The 16,510-nt window shown below is 38.2% G+C and overlaps 2 protein-coding genes across 2 annotated transcripts; both read right to left on the reverse strand.

Annotated features, from left to right (window-relative positions):
* Window positions 1-1,418: 1,418 nt before the first annotated feature.
* On the reverse strand, window positions 1,419-8,239 carry chic1 (cysteine-rich hydrophobic domain 1). The gene is made up of 6 exons (XM_037779291.1): window positions 8,050-8,239; window positions 5,696-5,750; window positions 4,581-4,736; window positions 4,135-4,191; window positions 3,645-3,704; window positions 1,419-2,804 (listed from the first exon to the last, which is right to left on the reverse strand). The coding sequence occupies exons 1-6, from the start codon at window positions 8,193-8,195 to the stop codon at window positions 2,754-2,756; spliced, it is 525 nt and encodes a 174-aa protein (XP_037635219.1). The 5' UTR covers window positions 8,196-8,239; the 3' UTR covers window positions 1,419-2,753.
* A 2,267-nt stretch (window positions 8,240-10,506) lies between these two features.
* On the reverse strand, window positions 10,507-16,270 carry cdx4 (caudal type homeobox 4). The gene is made up of 3 exons (XM_037779322.1): window positions 15,142-16,270; window positions 12,683-12,828; window positions 10,507-11,214 (listed from the first exon to the last, which is right to left on the reverse strand). The coding sequence occupies exons 1-3, from the start codon at window positions 15,587-15,589 to the stop codon at window positions 10,981-10,983; spliced, it is 828 nt and encodes a 275-aa protein (XP_037635250.1). The 5' UTR covers window positions 15,590-16,270; the 3' UTR covers window positions 10,507-10,980.
* Window positions 16,271-16,510: the final 240 nt, after the last annotated feature.

Genomic DNA, 16,510 nt, shown 5'->3' on the forward strand with positions numbered 1-16,510 from the left:
TGATATTGGTCCCAATATCATAATGGGCAGGGAGATCAGAGGGGGTCTGTCGTTGTAGTTCCCTGATAGACTATCCAACCACAGCTGGAGTGCAATGATTGAAATCATTAACCTCGAGTCAGAAATGTCCAATAAACTGTACAGTGTGTTCATGGCTCAGTCTGACCCCTAGTGGACAGAAACGGTATAGAATAAAGAAGTGACCCAGGTTCCTTATACTTCTTATAGACCCTCTGAAACACTTAAGAATGTTTTTTTACACATTAAACTTGCTCTGCAGTCATGATATAAACATGCAAAATGACCTGCACACCATCATCTCTACAACGAAACCGTTCAGACTTTGGTCATTCAGAACGACGGCGTCGTGAATATCTGCATGTGCAAACACACATCTTCCTGCTCCATCACACACACACACACACACTCAGACACATTTGTGTTTGTTCATGCAAAGACACGTGACAGAAAGACCAGTACAACTTGCTACAAATACAAAAAGTACATATGAAAGTCACACAGACACTCAACTTTTAGTGTCATGCAGCATGTATTGCCAGCGGTGGTAGAAGTACTCAGATCTTTTAGTGGCAACACCACAATATGCAAATACTCTGTTACGAGTCTTGTACTCAGAGTTCTAGTACATAAGTATTAACAGCAAAATGAACTTAAACTACATAAAGCAAAAGTACTCTTCTTGTTGCAGGACAAGTTACAACTTTATCATTATCATCTTTCATTGGGTGACCTCACATGACTCCTGAGTAACTACTAACTTTAGATAAATGTAGTGGAGTAAAAAGTACATTGGGGGTAAAGAATCATAAACTAGAAATACTGAAGTAAATGTAAAAGTAGAGACTTTGTGTTCACAAGTTTCTCAAAATTATTATCATTTTTACGTTTTTTTTTAGATAAAATCCTGAATTAATTAAAATAATAAACTGTTTGGCTGAATCTTATTGTACATCGTTCTACTATGAATAATTCTACTAGAAATGAACTAAAACCAATGGTGGCAGCTTTAAACTATTGGAGCACTGGTGCAGTAAAAGGTTACTTCTGTCTAAACAGGGACAGACTGTGAATGTGAAAACAACAAAACAAAGGACCATAAAACCAACCAGACTGACTTCAGTAATCGGGGGTTGTGGTGAGATAAAGTGAAGACCTGGTCCAGTATTCTCTGACCACTGATCCATAACGTTAGAAAGTCGCAGCAGCTTATAGTCACAACATTCCTGACTTTTAAAAATGTGTCGACTAATTGAAGACCGTCTTGTTAAAGTTAACGATTCAACACCTTGTTAAACATGACAAACAGACACATTTCTGTCACGGGGCGGCACGCTTTGGTCGATAATGATGTATTTTTTACTAAGATGTGACAGTAAATAACAAAAAAGGAAGCAGTGAAAATTCAAAATCAACAGTTTATTTTTCTCTCTCCGTGGGGATTAGGTCACCATGACGAACATTTACAAGAGTTGTAACGGGGACAATACTGGAGGAGGATTTCAAATCTCTTTTGTACAAGAGAACGGATTTCCGCCTGTCTTCTCTGTGGTTCACCAACTATTCCAGAGGCACTCTAATACAACGCAATGCAGCAATCTCTTGACTAAGATTCAGGGAAATAATACTAACACTGGACAGAATGAAACAAAAAAAACCATCTGCTCGGCACGCCGCGTACTGATGTGCTTCCAAACACATCAGGAGGAGCAAACACAGCACAGGGAATAGTACAAAACTATAAAAATGAATGCAAAGTTGGGATAAAATTAGTATTTCTTCTAAACAGCTGAGTGGAAGAGCAGAGTTTAAATCATTATCTTCCAACTGCAGATGCAACCATCTCCAGTTTTAATGGATGACGACTCATTGAATGATGTCTTTATTGGCAAACATGCACTGCTGTGGATGATCGTCTGACTTTCTACCGGGCTCAAGTGCAATAATCAGTCCTAACTCTGGCATCATGTAACTATATGGCTTACAAGGTAAACAGGTCCATATAAACTAGAAAGGTACGTAGACATATCTCGTTAATCAAAACTATGGTACAGCAATATATTGGCAAAAAAACTAAAGAGCTAAGTAACTTTATGTAAACAATGGTATACCACTGTACAGCTTATTCTAACATGGTATTTACAGGTCAAGTTCTTTCACTAGCTAGTTCCCAAGTACAGAGGGTCAAATGTAAAGAAATAACACAGTTTGATGACGTACACTGTACGTTAGGCAATTTCAACCATCCCATCTACTTGCAAAGAACTGGATTCAAAGAGAGGAAACCCAACAAACAGCATGTGAATCTACAGACTTGTTGAATTACCCTTCTTCCTCCTCTTACATGTAGAGTTATTTAATAAAAAAAAAATTATACATAAGGCAAGGATAGTTAAGGAAGGTGGAGGCATCACATTCTTTGCAAGGGATTACTGATATTGTGGGATAAGTCGATGGTTCTTTGGGGTAAATGCACTTTTCGAGAGTTTCACTTGTAACAAAAAAAACACATCCGAGTGCAACAAAGGGGACATGTCTAGTTCTGTCGGGAAAAATGTGCAAAATCTGCTCTAAAGCAAAGTGACATTGTTGCAAATTCTAATGTACAAGGTACTGGGAGATGTACGGGGTCGTCACGAGAGACAACGATGCAGACCCTTATTCCAACATACTGTATATACAAGGCACTAAGGATAAGATTCAAGGGCCACACGTCCAGTCTGTCATCAGCCTCCTCAGTCCGGTCGGAATATAGGATATTTGGGTAAGAATTCTATAAGAATCACCTGTAGAGAGAAAAATACAAAACAAATGATTACTTAAGAAACCTGCAACATGTTTAAATATAACGGTAATGCTTTAATATATAGGTCCTGTCAGTTCTTAGGAAGTTTCCTATAAAGTAACATGTAATACATGAACAAAAGTGACAACGTTGATGATGTCTATATCCAACTAAATTGCAACAGCGTTTACGTTTTGAAGGAAACATAATGCAGGCCGTATTACTCGTATTATATTACTTACTGCAACGATTTAGATTATTTGTTTTAGACATTTTTCAAGCAAAAATGCAACAATGTTGGTCACACAAAACAAGATATTTAAAGACATTACATTTGGGCTCTGGGAAAACATATTGACCATTTAAAAAAATATTTTATGATATTTTATAACATGATTGATCGATTAATCATGAAAGTAATTGCTAATTAATCTTACCTAGAAATAGAGCTGCAACGATTAATCGATTAGTTGTCAATTATTAAATTAATCGCCAACTATAGTTTGATAACTGATTAATTGGTTTGAGCATTTTTTAAGAAAAAAAAGTCAAAATTGTGATTCCAGCTTCTTAAATGTGAATATTTTCTGGGTTCTTTACTCCTCCATGACAGTAAAGTGAATATCAAAACAAGACATTTGAGGACGTCATCTTGGGCTTTGGGAAACACATTTTTCACAACTTATAGACCAAACAACAAATCAATTAATCGAGAAAATAATTGACACATTAATCGACAATGAAAATAATCATTATCATCGCAGCCCTAAATGGAAATAATCTAAAAGTTTATGCAATGATCCAATAACTCATAGTTGTTTTGTTGTGAGTGCCTACTTACATATTCCATCATATTACTGCTTTCACATTTTCTTTTACTGAGTTTCCAGTGCAGCCCCAGCTGATGAGAGAAGAAAAGACACAGACACAATGAATGAGCATCTCTCTCACTCTCTCTCTCACACACACACACACACACACACACAAAAGAAAATCTGTCTGAAATCTCCCCGTCAGGGGCATTTGGGAGCAGGGCTGTCTGGTCTCGCCGGGGTCAAACTGTGGCCAGACACCCTGAAGAGCTTCCTTTATGCCTTTGCACAGCTACTAGCGGTAATTTGTTGCTGCGAGACAAAACAAAATTAACACGGCATTTTACTGCTGACCTCACGGTCCTCTCAGACCTCGTACACCAGATCTGACTCAGCTTTGGGGGACTTCAGAGTTTACAGAACAGATTAATGGTCAATATCCATCACGATGATACTCAACTTACACTGCACACTGACACACACAATTACACACGGGTGCTAATGTGCAATTTGCCTTACCTTGTGGTATAATCGGTTATTTTCCCACTCTAACAACTTATGAATAGACCGTCTTGTCTGTTGGAAGAGAAAGAAAATGCATGTATTAATGCGAGCAGCAAAATACTCATTACCCACTTTAACAGGTAACAGTAAACAGCCACAGTGTTAGGATTTATGGACTGAGCTCCCAATTTACCAGCTAGTAATTTCCACTTTGCTGCCATTAATTGTGAGTGGTAGGTTAACACCACCTTTAAATGACACACCCTTGAGCTGGGCTGGAGTGTAGCTGTGCAGCGCAATGCGTCATTTCTACACAGAGCCACTAATTGAACACGAGTAGTTATTACCCTCTACACTTAGACCAATGTGGCTGAATTGCTAGAACAGCCCCTGAGTAATCATCGCTGACGTAAGGGAGAGTTAAACTGTCCAGCTTGTGTCACAGGAGGTCTGGGACTTACTCTCTTGTTGAGGCAGATAACAGGCCATAGACTGCAGCCCACTGTACAGCAGCAGCACAGGCAGCCGCAAAGAAGCCACTTCACATTCACAGGCAAGTTCTTCTTCAAACAAGCATTCACCCTGCTGATGCTGGTTTTGAATTCCTCTGGCGCTACCTAGAAAAAAAGAGAAAGGATGGATGTGCGAATATAAACAGCTCTGAGAGGCTCTACCTATTATCAGAAAATGTAAGCAATAACCAAATTGCTAAGCGCAAGAGGGGGAGAGACAATTCAAGTGTTTGTAGGTGGTGCTGATAGAAAGAAAACCTGTGCACAGAGATCAAAGAGCTTTAGAAAAACCAACAGGTAGATATTTGCAGATGCTGTCCAGAGATGAGATGAGATCTCTAAATACTAGGCCTCTGACTGGCTAACTGAGCTCCAGACTGTTCAAGGCAAGGAGGGACTCAAAGGAGAGATAAGCCCAGTGCCTGTGGCAGCAATGGCCAAACAACTTGAATGGATGCTCATTCCTCGCTGAGTCTGTACGCCATAAAACAGGGGTCGTAATCTTTTATGACAGGATGCAAAGGTCTCTTTGCAAACAGCCAAAGACCTCAGAATAAAGCCCAGCAGGGCCTGATCTGCACCCTTCAATCATCATAATTGTGACCTCATTCATCACATGTCACCCTGGGTCACAATACTGAAGGTACTTTTTATTGCCCCACACTTCCCTCGGCCTGCTCTTATCCCTGCAGCCTTTTTGTGTTTCTGCGTCCGACCCAGGAAGCTTTCCTTTCTTGTCTGCGGCAGCGTCTTCATTTCATTATTTTATCACCGGGAGCTGGACCCTCAAAAACACTGGGGTCCCCGCCAACCGTGCCCCATAGACCGCTTACTCATTTACAGAGCTGGACAGCAGCACATTCAGGCTCTTTTCTATACACTGCGGTGCGTTCCTTGAAATGCTCAAATCCACTCGGAGAGGTTTGAATAGGGCGGTTTGGGGAAGCTGGGGCTGTTAAAAGCCCAAAAGAACAATTGAATCACTGGGGCTTTAATTGGTTAATTCTTCCCACTTGGAATTGAACAAAAAGCAAGAACGAAGTGCAAGAATAAAGAAACTGTACCTTTCCCGTGAGAACAGAGGGAAATTCTGTGTCAAATCTGTTGCTCAGTCCAAACCTGGAAAAGGACAAACAAAATGTGAGCATTGATATGGTAATAAAAATGTACCTAAATCTAAGTACATTACTGTGAACATGATGAGAACAAACATAATCCAGAGCAGAAATAAATTGTTTGATTATGTGATGAGACATGACAGGCTTATTCACAAATTATACATTTATTTAAAGTTTAGTTTAGTTAATATTGTGAGACATGGGATATTAAATTACACACAACTACAAAAGAATGGCACAATAATCTGATTTATTTCTATTGTAGTTCTTGATGTAAAGAGGGTAAAGATGCAGGACATCATATCACCAGCAAACCAATACAACAAATTATCACCAGTAATATCACTTCAAGTCAAACATCCAAAAAATATATTACTAATTATAACTAGAATGATAAGCTTATTCTTCCAAGCTTCCCATAAGCCATTAATGCTTTATTTTAGCACAGCGGCCAGTTCTCACTGCATACTTGATGTGATATTCATATGGGTTTTGTGTGATCGCTCCCATTCATTTAATAATTGAGCGTATTATCTGTGGCATGATGATGTGTGGCATGTCGATATATAAATGTATGTTCACAGCCTCATCTTTACAGAGGGAGACCATCTTGGTTGAAAAGTTATCATGTCAGAATAAAATAAGACTTGGGAACGATCAGTGCGCAGGTATATTTTCTAGGGATGCACCGATACCGTTTCGGATATCGGGTTGATACTGCCTCAAATAGTTGGATCGGGAATCGTGACAATGGGGCCGATCCATCTCAATTCTATGTTTATATACTATATATATTATATACTGGAATTTTAATTCCTGTTTAAGTTTTGACCAATTTGTTGCTGCATTAAAAAGATTTACACTTCAATTGTAATTTCTGTTAATTTTGAAGTTTTTTTACCAAGTTGCTCATATACGATTTATTATTTTAATAATAAAGAACAATTCAATAAAAATATCTAGGTATTTGTTTGTTACATTTTGTTTTACAAATTTAAGAAAACATGTTTAAATCAGGCCTGATGTTTCCTTACACATAAAAGAATGATCCCAGTCACTTCCGCACAGTGAGGCATACAGCTTATTAATTAAACACTGGTATCAGATCGGTACTCGGTATCGGCTGATACCCAAAGTTCACGTATCGCTATCGGTATCGAGACTGAAGAAGTCGGATCGGTGCATCCCTAGTGACATTCACATGGAGAGGCGGTTGCAGGTAGTGCAGATAGATGCAGATAGTCCAGATAGATAATACTGATACAAAGTTGGCTAAGAAAGGCTGCCAGCTGGGACTATCAGCATCTGCTAGTCAGGTTATGTTGTGGTGAAGGTGAGGGGGGATGAACCATTTCAACCATTGCATTTTTATTTATGAATAAAACTCCCTGCACTACTAGGCCTACATGACGTCATATTGGGGGGACTGACGTTACTTTTCACCATGAAAAAGTGTATATTTTTTTGTACTTTGCACTACTAACTTTTTTACTGCCTTTTTACTAACATGTTTTGCACTATGGAGCTGTGATGCTGGAAACTTGAATTTCCCATGGGATCAATAAAGTTACTATCTATCTATCTATCTATCTATCTATCTATCTATGTATCTATCTATCTATCTATGTGAAAAGTAAGTTTTAAAATTGACATCCTCATTATTTTTGTCTTATTATAATACTGGTACAAAGTTGGCTAAGAAAGGCTGCCAGCTGGGACTCAGCATCTGCTAGTCAGGATGTGTTGTGGTGAAGGTGAGGGGGGGATGAACCATTTCAACCATTGCATTGTTTTTATGAATAAAACTCCCTGCACTACTAGGCCTACATGACGTCATACTGGGGGGAGCTGACGTTACTTTTCACCATGAAAAAGTGCAATCAAGATGAAGCTATGGAGCTGACATCCCCGTGTAAAAACAATTATGAAACTTTAGACACTAATGAAGCCGGAGACATTGTGCTGAGTAGGTAGATAACTTAGTAAATGCCTGGTAATGGTGGGTAAAAAAAAGACTTCTAGCTAACTAGTAGTTCATCACATGTAAACTTGCCTACCAATGAATACTGGTTGCTAGACTACCACGGTTCCTGGTTGCCATGGGGACATAGAACTGTTAACGGTCGGTTTATGTCGTAAGAATGTTCCGTTCATATTCAAACCAACAGCCGTTACAAAACGAACGGTTAACTGTTAGTTGTTGTGGTTACCGTTAGCTAGAAGGTTAGCATCAGCTAAAGCTAAAGGATGAAGACACCTAAACAACAAAGACAGGAGCGATAAACACGGTCTCTGCTTACACTGTGATGTGTCCGGCCCCTCGCATCACCACGGGCTCCGGACAGTGTCTGGGCAAGTGTTCCTCGCTCACTACGTGCTCATCCTCTTCATCTTCTAACTCATAAATGGTATCAAAGTCCGCCATGTTGGGTAGTAAGACGCTCATGACGTCTCCACTACGGGGCTGCGCACTGACGCACGAGCGGGGCGCGCGGAGCCACAGTTAGATCATCAACCCCTCTGTGTTCAGAGAGACCACAGCTGAATATTAAAACTAACACATTAAATCAATGAGACATGATGATACAGATGATTGTAATCTATTAGACCCGGGACACGTTGTCTGTTTATAATATGTTGAATGCATCGCCTATTTATTATGTTATTATAGGCTATATCCCAGCCAACATGGTTATGTGGGCCCCACATGGGTTATGCTGGGGGTACCTGGGTACCAAGTGGGTATGGGCCCAAAATGGGCATCTTATCTGGATCCCTAATTTCAACTACCTTATACAGTATATTGCTGGGTGTCTTAATCCATAATAAAACATCATGATTTGATGGTTCATCATATTTTTTTATTAATAATCTGAATCTGCAAAGTAACTTGTCAACAATGGTGTCAAATAAATGTAGTGGTGTATTAGTAAAGTAGTGTAAAATAGAAATACTCAAGTAAAGTACCTCAAAATTGTACTTGGGTGCAGTACTTGAATAAATGTACTTAGTTACATTCCCCCACTGGTCCATGTCCCAGCCAACATGGTTATGTGGGCCCCACATGGGTTGTACTGGGGGTACCTGGGTACCAAGTGGGTATGGGCCCAAAATGGGCATCTTATCTGGGGCCCACTTGGTCAACTAAGTAGGTCCCCATGTGGGCTCCCCATGTGGGCTATCCAAGTGGGTCCTAGTTGGGTCACTAATGGGAAATTAGTTCATGGGCTCAGAATGGGCGACACAAATGGCCCCCACTTGGGTCAACTAAGTTGTTCCCACATGGGCTCGCCATGTGGGCTACCCATGTGGGTCCTAGTTGGGTCACTACTGGGAAATTAGTGCATGGGGCCAATATGGAAACAGTGGACAAACCCACTTACATGTGTAGTGTAATGTGGCTGGGAGCCAACGTTTGTATGTGGGGCCCATGTGGGTAGTAAATGGGCTGAAAAATGGGCCCTACATGGGATTGGCCATGGGTTCCATAATGACCCCGTGCCAATTGCCCTTGTGGGTTTCATGCAGGAGTCCACTGGGTGTTATATGGGCCCAATCTGGGCAACATAAACCATCTCAGCCCCAGATTTAAGTTCTATGTTGGAACTACGTGGGGACTCCATGGGCTGAAATATGGGTTGTAAGTGGGTTTGTACTCAAGTTTCCATGTTGGCCCCATGCACTAATTTCCCAGTAGTGACCCAACTAGGACCCACACGGGTAGCCCACATGGGGAGCCCATGTGGGACCAACTTAGTTGATCCAAGTGGGCCCCAGATAAGATGCCCATTTTGGGCCCATACCCACTTGGTACACAGGTACCCCCAGCATAACCCATGTGGGGCCCACATAACCATGTTGGCTGGGAGTTTGCATCAGGGAATTATTTTCTTCAGACATCATGGGTCAAAGTCAGAAAAAGTCCTGCTCCCAAAATAACCAGTCTAGCCACATGACAATTAACATGTCATTTCAACTAATTACTCATGAAAACACACTTTGAACCCATAAGCCTGAACCTGCCTTACTTCTATAGCAACCTAAATAGGGTTAAAATGCGTTACAATATAGCCTGACATTGAATGCAAATGAAAGTTCACCTGCTGATGACATATTTCACGTATGTTACATAGCTAAAATAAATGATATTCTAGTTAGGGAGTTAGATATAAAACATGACAAATTAACCCCCTATAATTTCAGTTGATATATTCATTTGTGGACACTTATACTGGTTGGTTTTAAATCACTAATAGTGCGGCAATTCCAGAGATAACTGACAACAAACCAGCCTTGCATGTACGTATAGCCTAAAAAATACGTCATTAAAAAAAGTATTTTGCTGCAAGATTCAGGCTTTGGAAATGAGCCTTTTGCCCATTGCTGGAAAGCAATAACCTATTGTTATAGGTCCAAACATGTTTAATTTATGTTGACAGATCTATATGCTGATTGTATTGGGATTTATGGATTTTTTCAAAATAATCTTTAGGAGCATTACTAATTCACATTTCAAATAAGCAAAAGAATAAAAGCCATAACCTGTTTTGTTCCTGAATTTGTAACTTGCAACTGTATGCATACTACAGATAGTATAGAAGCCTATTTGTTGCCAATACTGGAGGAACATATAGCTTGCATGTTGTATCTCCTATACATACAGAAATGCATTTCAAATACATAACTTATCCAAGCTTTGCAAAATTAAGAAATAAGAAAAATGACAGGTGTACTGCAAAAAAAACATTTTATTTACATTTTGCCATCAAACGACCGTCCTACCCGTATCATTAACAGCTGCTTTATACTAAAGCGAATAAATTGTGCTGAAAACGTGTAAATGATTTGTCAAGTCAAAGCAGTTTGTGTGGCATTAAGCTACATACAGTTTTAAAACTTCATCAAAATGAATCCCTGAATTCTTGTTTTATTCACATACACACTTCATCACATACAAAAAAAAAGGATATTTATATCTTATTAACTCACAAACAATTTTTAAAGCTTTTAAGTTTGGAAACACGTCGATTTTTTCTTTTTTTTTGTTAAAATCCCCACGTTATTAGAACTATTCTATATAAAAAAGTGATATCTGAAGAGCCTCCATGCAGCATTTCGTTGCTGTAAATCAAATCTTTTATCCACAGCTTTGTGCTCCAGGAGGTGAGTTCAGATCCTCTGGCAGCAGGTCGGAGTGCTCAGTTAGGTTGTTGGATGTTGATGAACTCTTCTCACTGGTTCACAGTCACTTGTTGTATATTCCTGATAGATGGCAAGGTGTTCATTCCCGGAGGAGGGTACATAGAGTTGTGGATGTCTGAGGGACTGAGAGAGCCCGGTACCGGCAGAGGGCTCACTGAACCCGGGTCACTGTGCACTGACCCCCCGCTGCCGTCCGACTGACCCAGCTTCTTCTTGATCAGCTTCCTCTCTTTGGCTCTGCGGTTCTGGAACCAGATCTTCACCTGAACAGGCACAAAGAAAAGGACAATCAATTAATTTTTTTTTTTTTGGTGTGAGACCTCCTTTACTTTCCATGCCATTCTATAACCCTTAATAAATATGTAATAATAATAATAATAAATATATATGAATAGGAAGTAAGACAGAAAATTAAAAAAATAATTACTAAGAATAATGAACACACATTTAATATAATATAATAATATATATTTATAAGTATAGATGCCTCGTTTAAGGTCCATGCCAGCCCTTTAGAATTAAAATAAAATTAAAATATATGCCTAGATGGGCAATAAAAAAAGACACAAAGAAAAGGACAATACATTAATATTTTTTTTTTTGGTCTGGGACCTCCTTTACTCTCCATGCCATTCTATAACCCTTAATAACATGGCCATGGAGTATATATACTGTATATTTGTATTCTGGGGGTATCGTTCCTATGCAGAGGGTAGTTTAGTTTATTTATTGACTGATTAATTTATTGTGTTGGAGGTGAATGTGCTACTTATTTTGTACTGTAATTACCTTGTGCCTTTTCTACCTTTTTCTTTTCTTAAAGCTGACTCAGTGTAAACTGCTCAGAATTCCAATGTACTTATAGGAGCAAATGGCAAATACAACTCTTGAATCTTGAATTTTGAATAAAGATTTAATAATAATAATAATAATAATCATACATATATATGAATAGATACTCCTGGATAGAAAATGAAAAAAAAAAATGATCACTAAGAATAATGAACACACATTTAATATAATATAATAATATATATTTATAAGTATAGACGCCTTGTTTAATGTCCATGCCAGCCCTTTATAATTAAAATCAAATTAAATAAAATATATGCCTAGATGGGCAATAAAAAAGATCAACAACTAACAATAATTACATTAACATTAAATAAATATATTTTCTTGCTCAATTAATCTGCCATTCCTTACTAAAATAAAATGAAATAAATTGTCTATTAACCAATAGACAGGACATTAAAAAATAACAAATACAAATTTAAAAATATATATATAAATACAGGCCTTGTTTTAAGAATACATTTCAATACTTTCTCATTATTTGAGCTGTCATTTCAAAATGATAGAAAATATAATAACCTTTGTATTTCGAAATATTAGGAAATGATCGATAATATAAAGGTTGTATTGAATTATTAAACATAGGGTCATTAATTAAATATAAAATAAAATCACTACAATGTGTCAAGGGTTTGGGTACCTCTAAATATATACAAGGCAAATGTATTTCTGTCTCATTAATGTTAATATGCAGACTATAATGTTGATGATAATATTGACATGTTTTCTGTATAGGCCTCATTTTGTAAGTTACACATGTGAAAACATTTGATATGGTGTGTCCATTAATGCTCATACACATATAGGCTGTACGTCATATGTTTAAGTGCATCTTTCTGAGATGAAAATAATAGTTTAATTGTGATACAGACATACCTGTCTTTCCGACAGCCCGAGGTTGAGAGCCAGTTCAGATTTCCTCCTGATGGTGATGTATCTGTTGAAATGAAACTCCTTCTCCAGCTCCAGCCTCTGATGGTCTGTGTAAACTACCCTGTATTTCTCCTTCGTTCTTGTTTTACCTGCGACAAGAAACAAAAACACACAACTTTTGAGATTGTGCTTCTTTCTTTCTTTTTCTTTAAGGTTAAAGGAATACATACACATACTTGTAAAGGGACATACAGACAGCAAAAGCAACATATATAAAACAAACAAAAAAGAAGTTGCAGTACCCGTTGCAGTGTCAAGAGATAAGTTCATATTCATATACATACAACCAACCTCATATATGAATATATATACATACAGTACATACATATGTCTATATCCACACGCGCATTCATATAAATATCCACTTAAACACATTCTCTTACACAATTATCTATTCTATTTTACAGACAAAAAAAGGACATATTTAGATCCCTTTAGTTGACCTTTATCGACATTATTTATTTATTGCTATATGCTTCTATCTATTCTTTCTTTCTCTTTAGCTGCCAGGTGGTTGAACTGGAAGATTGACACAGAAGAGGCTGCATGCCAGGACCGGCCTATCTGCACATAGCATCTTTATGAGCTGCCTCTTAAATCCACATCGCTCTGCTTTCTCTACACATACGCAAATTGAGTTTTTTCATCTTTGCTTTGATGACAACTGTAGTACACTGCATTTCAAACAGATCTTCTGCTGACAAGTTAAAAAGAAACACACGACACAGGAGATAAGAGAGAAACTGGAGCGACTGAAGAGTTAATGCACTGTGGGATTTGTCTCACGGGCCTTTTACAGGAGTGCGTATTAACCTTTAATGTAAAGTTTGAAAACAAATAGCTGACAAATCTTATTAAAATAAAAACAATTATTGATGGACATCCATATTCCCACAAGATAAATTAATTGAATGAATATAAATGATTTCTGTTTTTATTCTAGGCCTTCATAATAAACAAATATTCGATGATTCGAATTCGATGATTCGATGTAATTTAAGGCCTACAGTTTGTACTACTCCACTTTGGAGACGCTGGCTGCGAAAAACGTCACTCTTTCCGGGCAATATAAGTCTCGGAGAGGAAGGGAGGTTGGTGCATATCAAAGTGATGAGGTGTTAAAGGCAAAGGCCACCGCCTGGATATGACGGATAACACTGAAAAACGACAAACAATGTGACAGGGAAGTCGAGCTCACGTCTCCAGCAGGAATAATGACATTAACATCACAACTGGGCCTGGCGCCGGTTCCTAACACCTTTTCTTTTTTTATTATTTCCACCACAGGAGAGACTATGAGCTCCATTTTTCCCCATCAGAATTATGAGATATGGATGCGTTAGACTGATTATCTCTGCTGCAATTCATTACTATTATTATTATTTTATTTATAGAGGCCAATTCAATTATATACTATAAATACTCTACTGTATTTCAGTCTGTGGGGTGGGTTTGTGGAATGGGTTTGGGTGATGGGTTGAAGCGGGGCACAAATATAAATCACTTTAAAAAGCTATACAAAAAAAGATATTTTTGGGAGGTACATGGATGAGGAAGAGTTGTGATAAGGGTTGTGTTTTAAGGGTTGGTTTATACTTTTTAACTCCGGATGGATTTGTGGGTTGTAAATAAACTTGGGATGCTGTTCATATATCTAATTTGGGATGTAAATAAATCTGTGATAGTTTATATATTATATTATATTATATTAGCATTCTATGATATATAAGTTATTAGAGGAGAAGTGAGAAAGGGGTATAGGGAAATATAAGTTTTACTACCTACTCCTTTTCGGACACTATTACTCTTGTTTTGTTTGTTATTATTTTGTATCTGTTTTTATTTATTTTATGTTCGAAATAAAGTCTTTCATTCATTCATTCATACTCTCATTCTGTTAACAGTTTAGACAGTTTATTAGCCCAAATGTAAGAAACGCGCATAAGGCAAGTGTCAAAAGACAAGTTTCTTTCTGGTCTTTCAATTTCTGTGGAGGTTTTTACGCACAGTCTACTTTTGTCATGCCTTTTAAAATATAATAATTTTGGCCTATTGATGCTTATAGCCCTAGTCTTTAATTCCACAAATTGAATCACTTGAATTGTGATTACTAATTGGCCTTTTATAATGTTCGTTATAACAGTCTTTTACTCATGGATTTTTATCTTGGTCTCTGTCTGTGGATATGTGTGAGATTTTGTTGTCTGCTCTGACCTGTTTTTATTCTGCACTATGTCTGTAAAGCACTTTGGTCAGCTCATGTTGTTTTAAATGTGCTATAGAAATAAAATTGACTTGACTTGACAAATTCCTCGAACAGAAACTGCGGTGCGTAAAAACCGAACGTCGAATCGAATCGAATGACATAATTTGACACAATGTTTCAAGATGAGAGGACTCACCTGTAGAAGACGCTTGCGCAGTTTTACTCATCCACTGGAATGAATTGCGCCTTTCTAAATCAGGAGAAAGTTGTGCAATATTAACGTTGTTCTCCTGCGGCGGCTGTAAGCCTGAAGAGCCTGGAGGATGCATGTGAGTGTACTCAGTGGAGCAGTAGGGAACCTGTCCTGGAGACGAGCTGTTCATGGCTGCAGCAGGAATAGTATTAGGTGGTCCCTGCAGACTATATGCACCCCAATCTTCCCTCGGAGGAGCTCCATAACTGGGCCCCCAACTCCCAGAAGACTGTGCGTGCGTATCCATGTTTGGCACATGATGGTATCCGGTAAAGTCGGCGTACTGAGGTGTAGAAACAAAGTTCTGTGGAGGCAGATTGATGCTCGTTCTTCTTACTGGACCTTGGTGATACATGCCGCTTTCTTTATCCAGAATGTATCCCACATACATGATATACAGAAAAAAAGAATAAAATATAATAAAGCAGCAAAAGGGTGTGATGCAGCCCTTTTTTTTAAGGCGACATTGTTGCCCCTGAAACTGTTAAAAAAAACAATCCTTCTGCTGTTTTTAGTCCAAATGGGTTCCCAGTGTGAATAGTTCCAGTCTGTCTGCAGTCTCACATGATGTGTTTCTGTTGACAAAATGGTAAAGGTATACTAAGGACTGCCTGACGTCAGCCGACGTCCTCAACTCTTGGAGATTTGCATTCAAATGAGGTTGTCCTGTGCTGCAGGCCCAGCTGTCCTCTTGCTGTCTCCGTCATCAGCTGACAGTGGGCCTATCCAGAGCAGGAGTCCTCCACTCCATGAATACATTAACACCACGACCTATCAGCTGCACTGTTAAGTCAAGTCAAGTCAAATTTATTTCTATAACACATTTAAAACAACACGAGCTGACCAAAGTGCTTTACAGACAGTGCAGAAGAAAAACAGGTGAACAGTGCAGACAACAAAATCTCACACATATCCACAGACAGAGACCAAGATAAAATCCATGAGTAAAAGACTGTTACAATGAGCATTATATAAAAGGCTAATTAGTAATCACAATTCAAGTACATTCAAAAGCCAAAGAAAAGAGGTGGGTCTTGAGTTGTGCTTTGAAAGACTCTGTAGAGGGAGCAGATCTGATGTGGAGAGGCAGTTTGTTCCACAGACTATAGGTTAAGAATTTCCCAGTAAAATAACAGTAAATTGTTTCTTTTTTTTATTAATTTCACAGTATTTTACAGTTAATTTACTGTTTAAAGATACATTATATAGCTGGTTTTCCACCTTTCTTTTACATAATCTTACTGATTTGTTTTAATGCACTATTTAGGTTGTATTTTTTTACATACATTTTAATAAACATTATTTTTTGCCT

The sequence above is a fragment of the Sebastes umbrosus genome, chromosome 9, assembly GCF_015220745.1.
Source record: "Sebastes umbrosus isolate fSebUmb1 chromosome 9, fSebUmb1.pri, whole genome shotgun sequence".
NCBI lineage: Eukaryota > Metazoa > Chordata > Actinopteri > Perciformes > Sebastidae > Sebastes > Sebastes umbrosus.

Bases quoted from the DNA above. Each gene is read 5' to 3' on its own strand.
- chic1 (XM_037779291.1), bottom strand. From the start codon at position 8,195: ATGAGCGTCTTACTACCCAACATGGCGGACTTTGATACCATTTATGAG. The intron at 5,751-8,049 runs GTAAGCAGAGAC...GTCCTTTTCCAG, and splicing joins GGGGCCGGACACATCACAGT to GTTTGGACTGAGCAACAGAT. The intron at 4,192-4,580 runs GTAAGTCCCAGA...CTCTTCCAACAG, and splicing joins TTATCTGCCTCAACAAGAGA to ACAAGACGGTCTATTCATAA.
- cdx4 (XM_037779322.1), bottom strand. From the start codon at position 15,589: ATGTATGTGGGATACATTCTGGATAAAGAAAGCGGCATGTATCACCAA. The intron at 12,829-15,141 runs GTGAGTCCTCTC...TTCTTGTCGCAG, and splicing joins TGCGCAAGCGTCTTCTACAG to GTAAAACAAGAACGAAGGAG. The intron at 11,215-12,682 runs GTATGTCTGTAT...GTGCCTGTTCAG, and splicing joins TCGGGCTGTCGGAAAGACAG to GTGAAGATCTGGTTCCAGAA.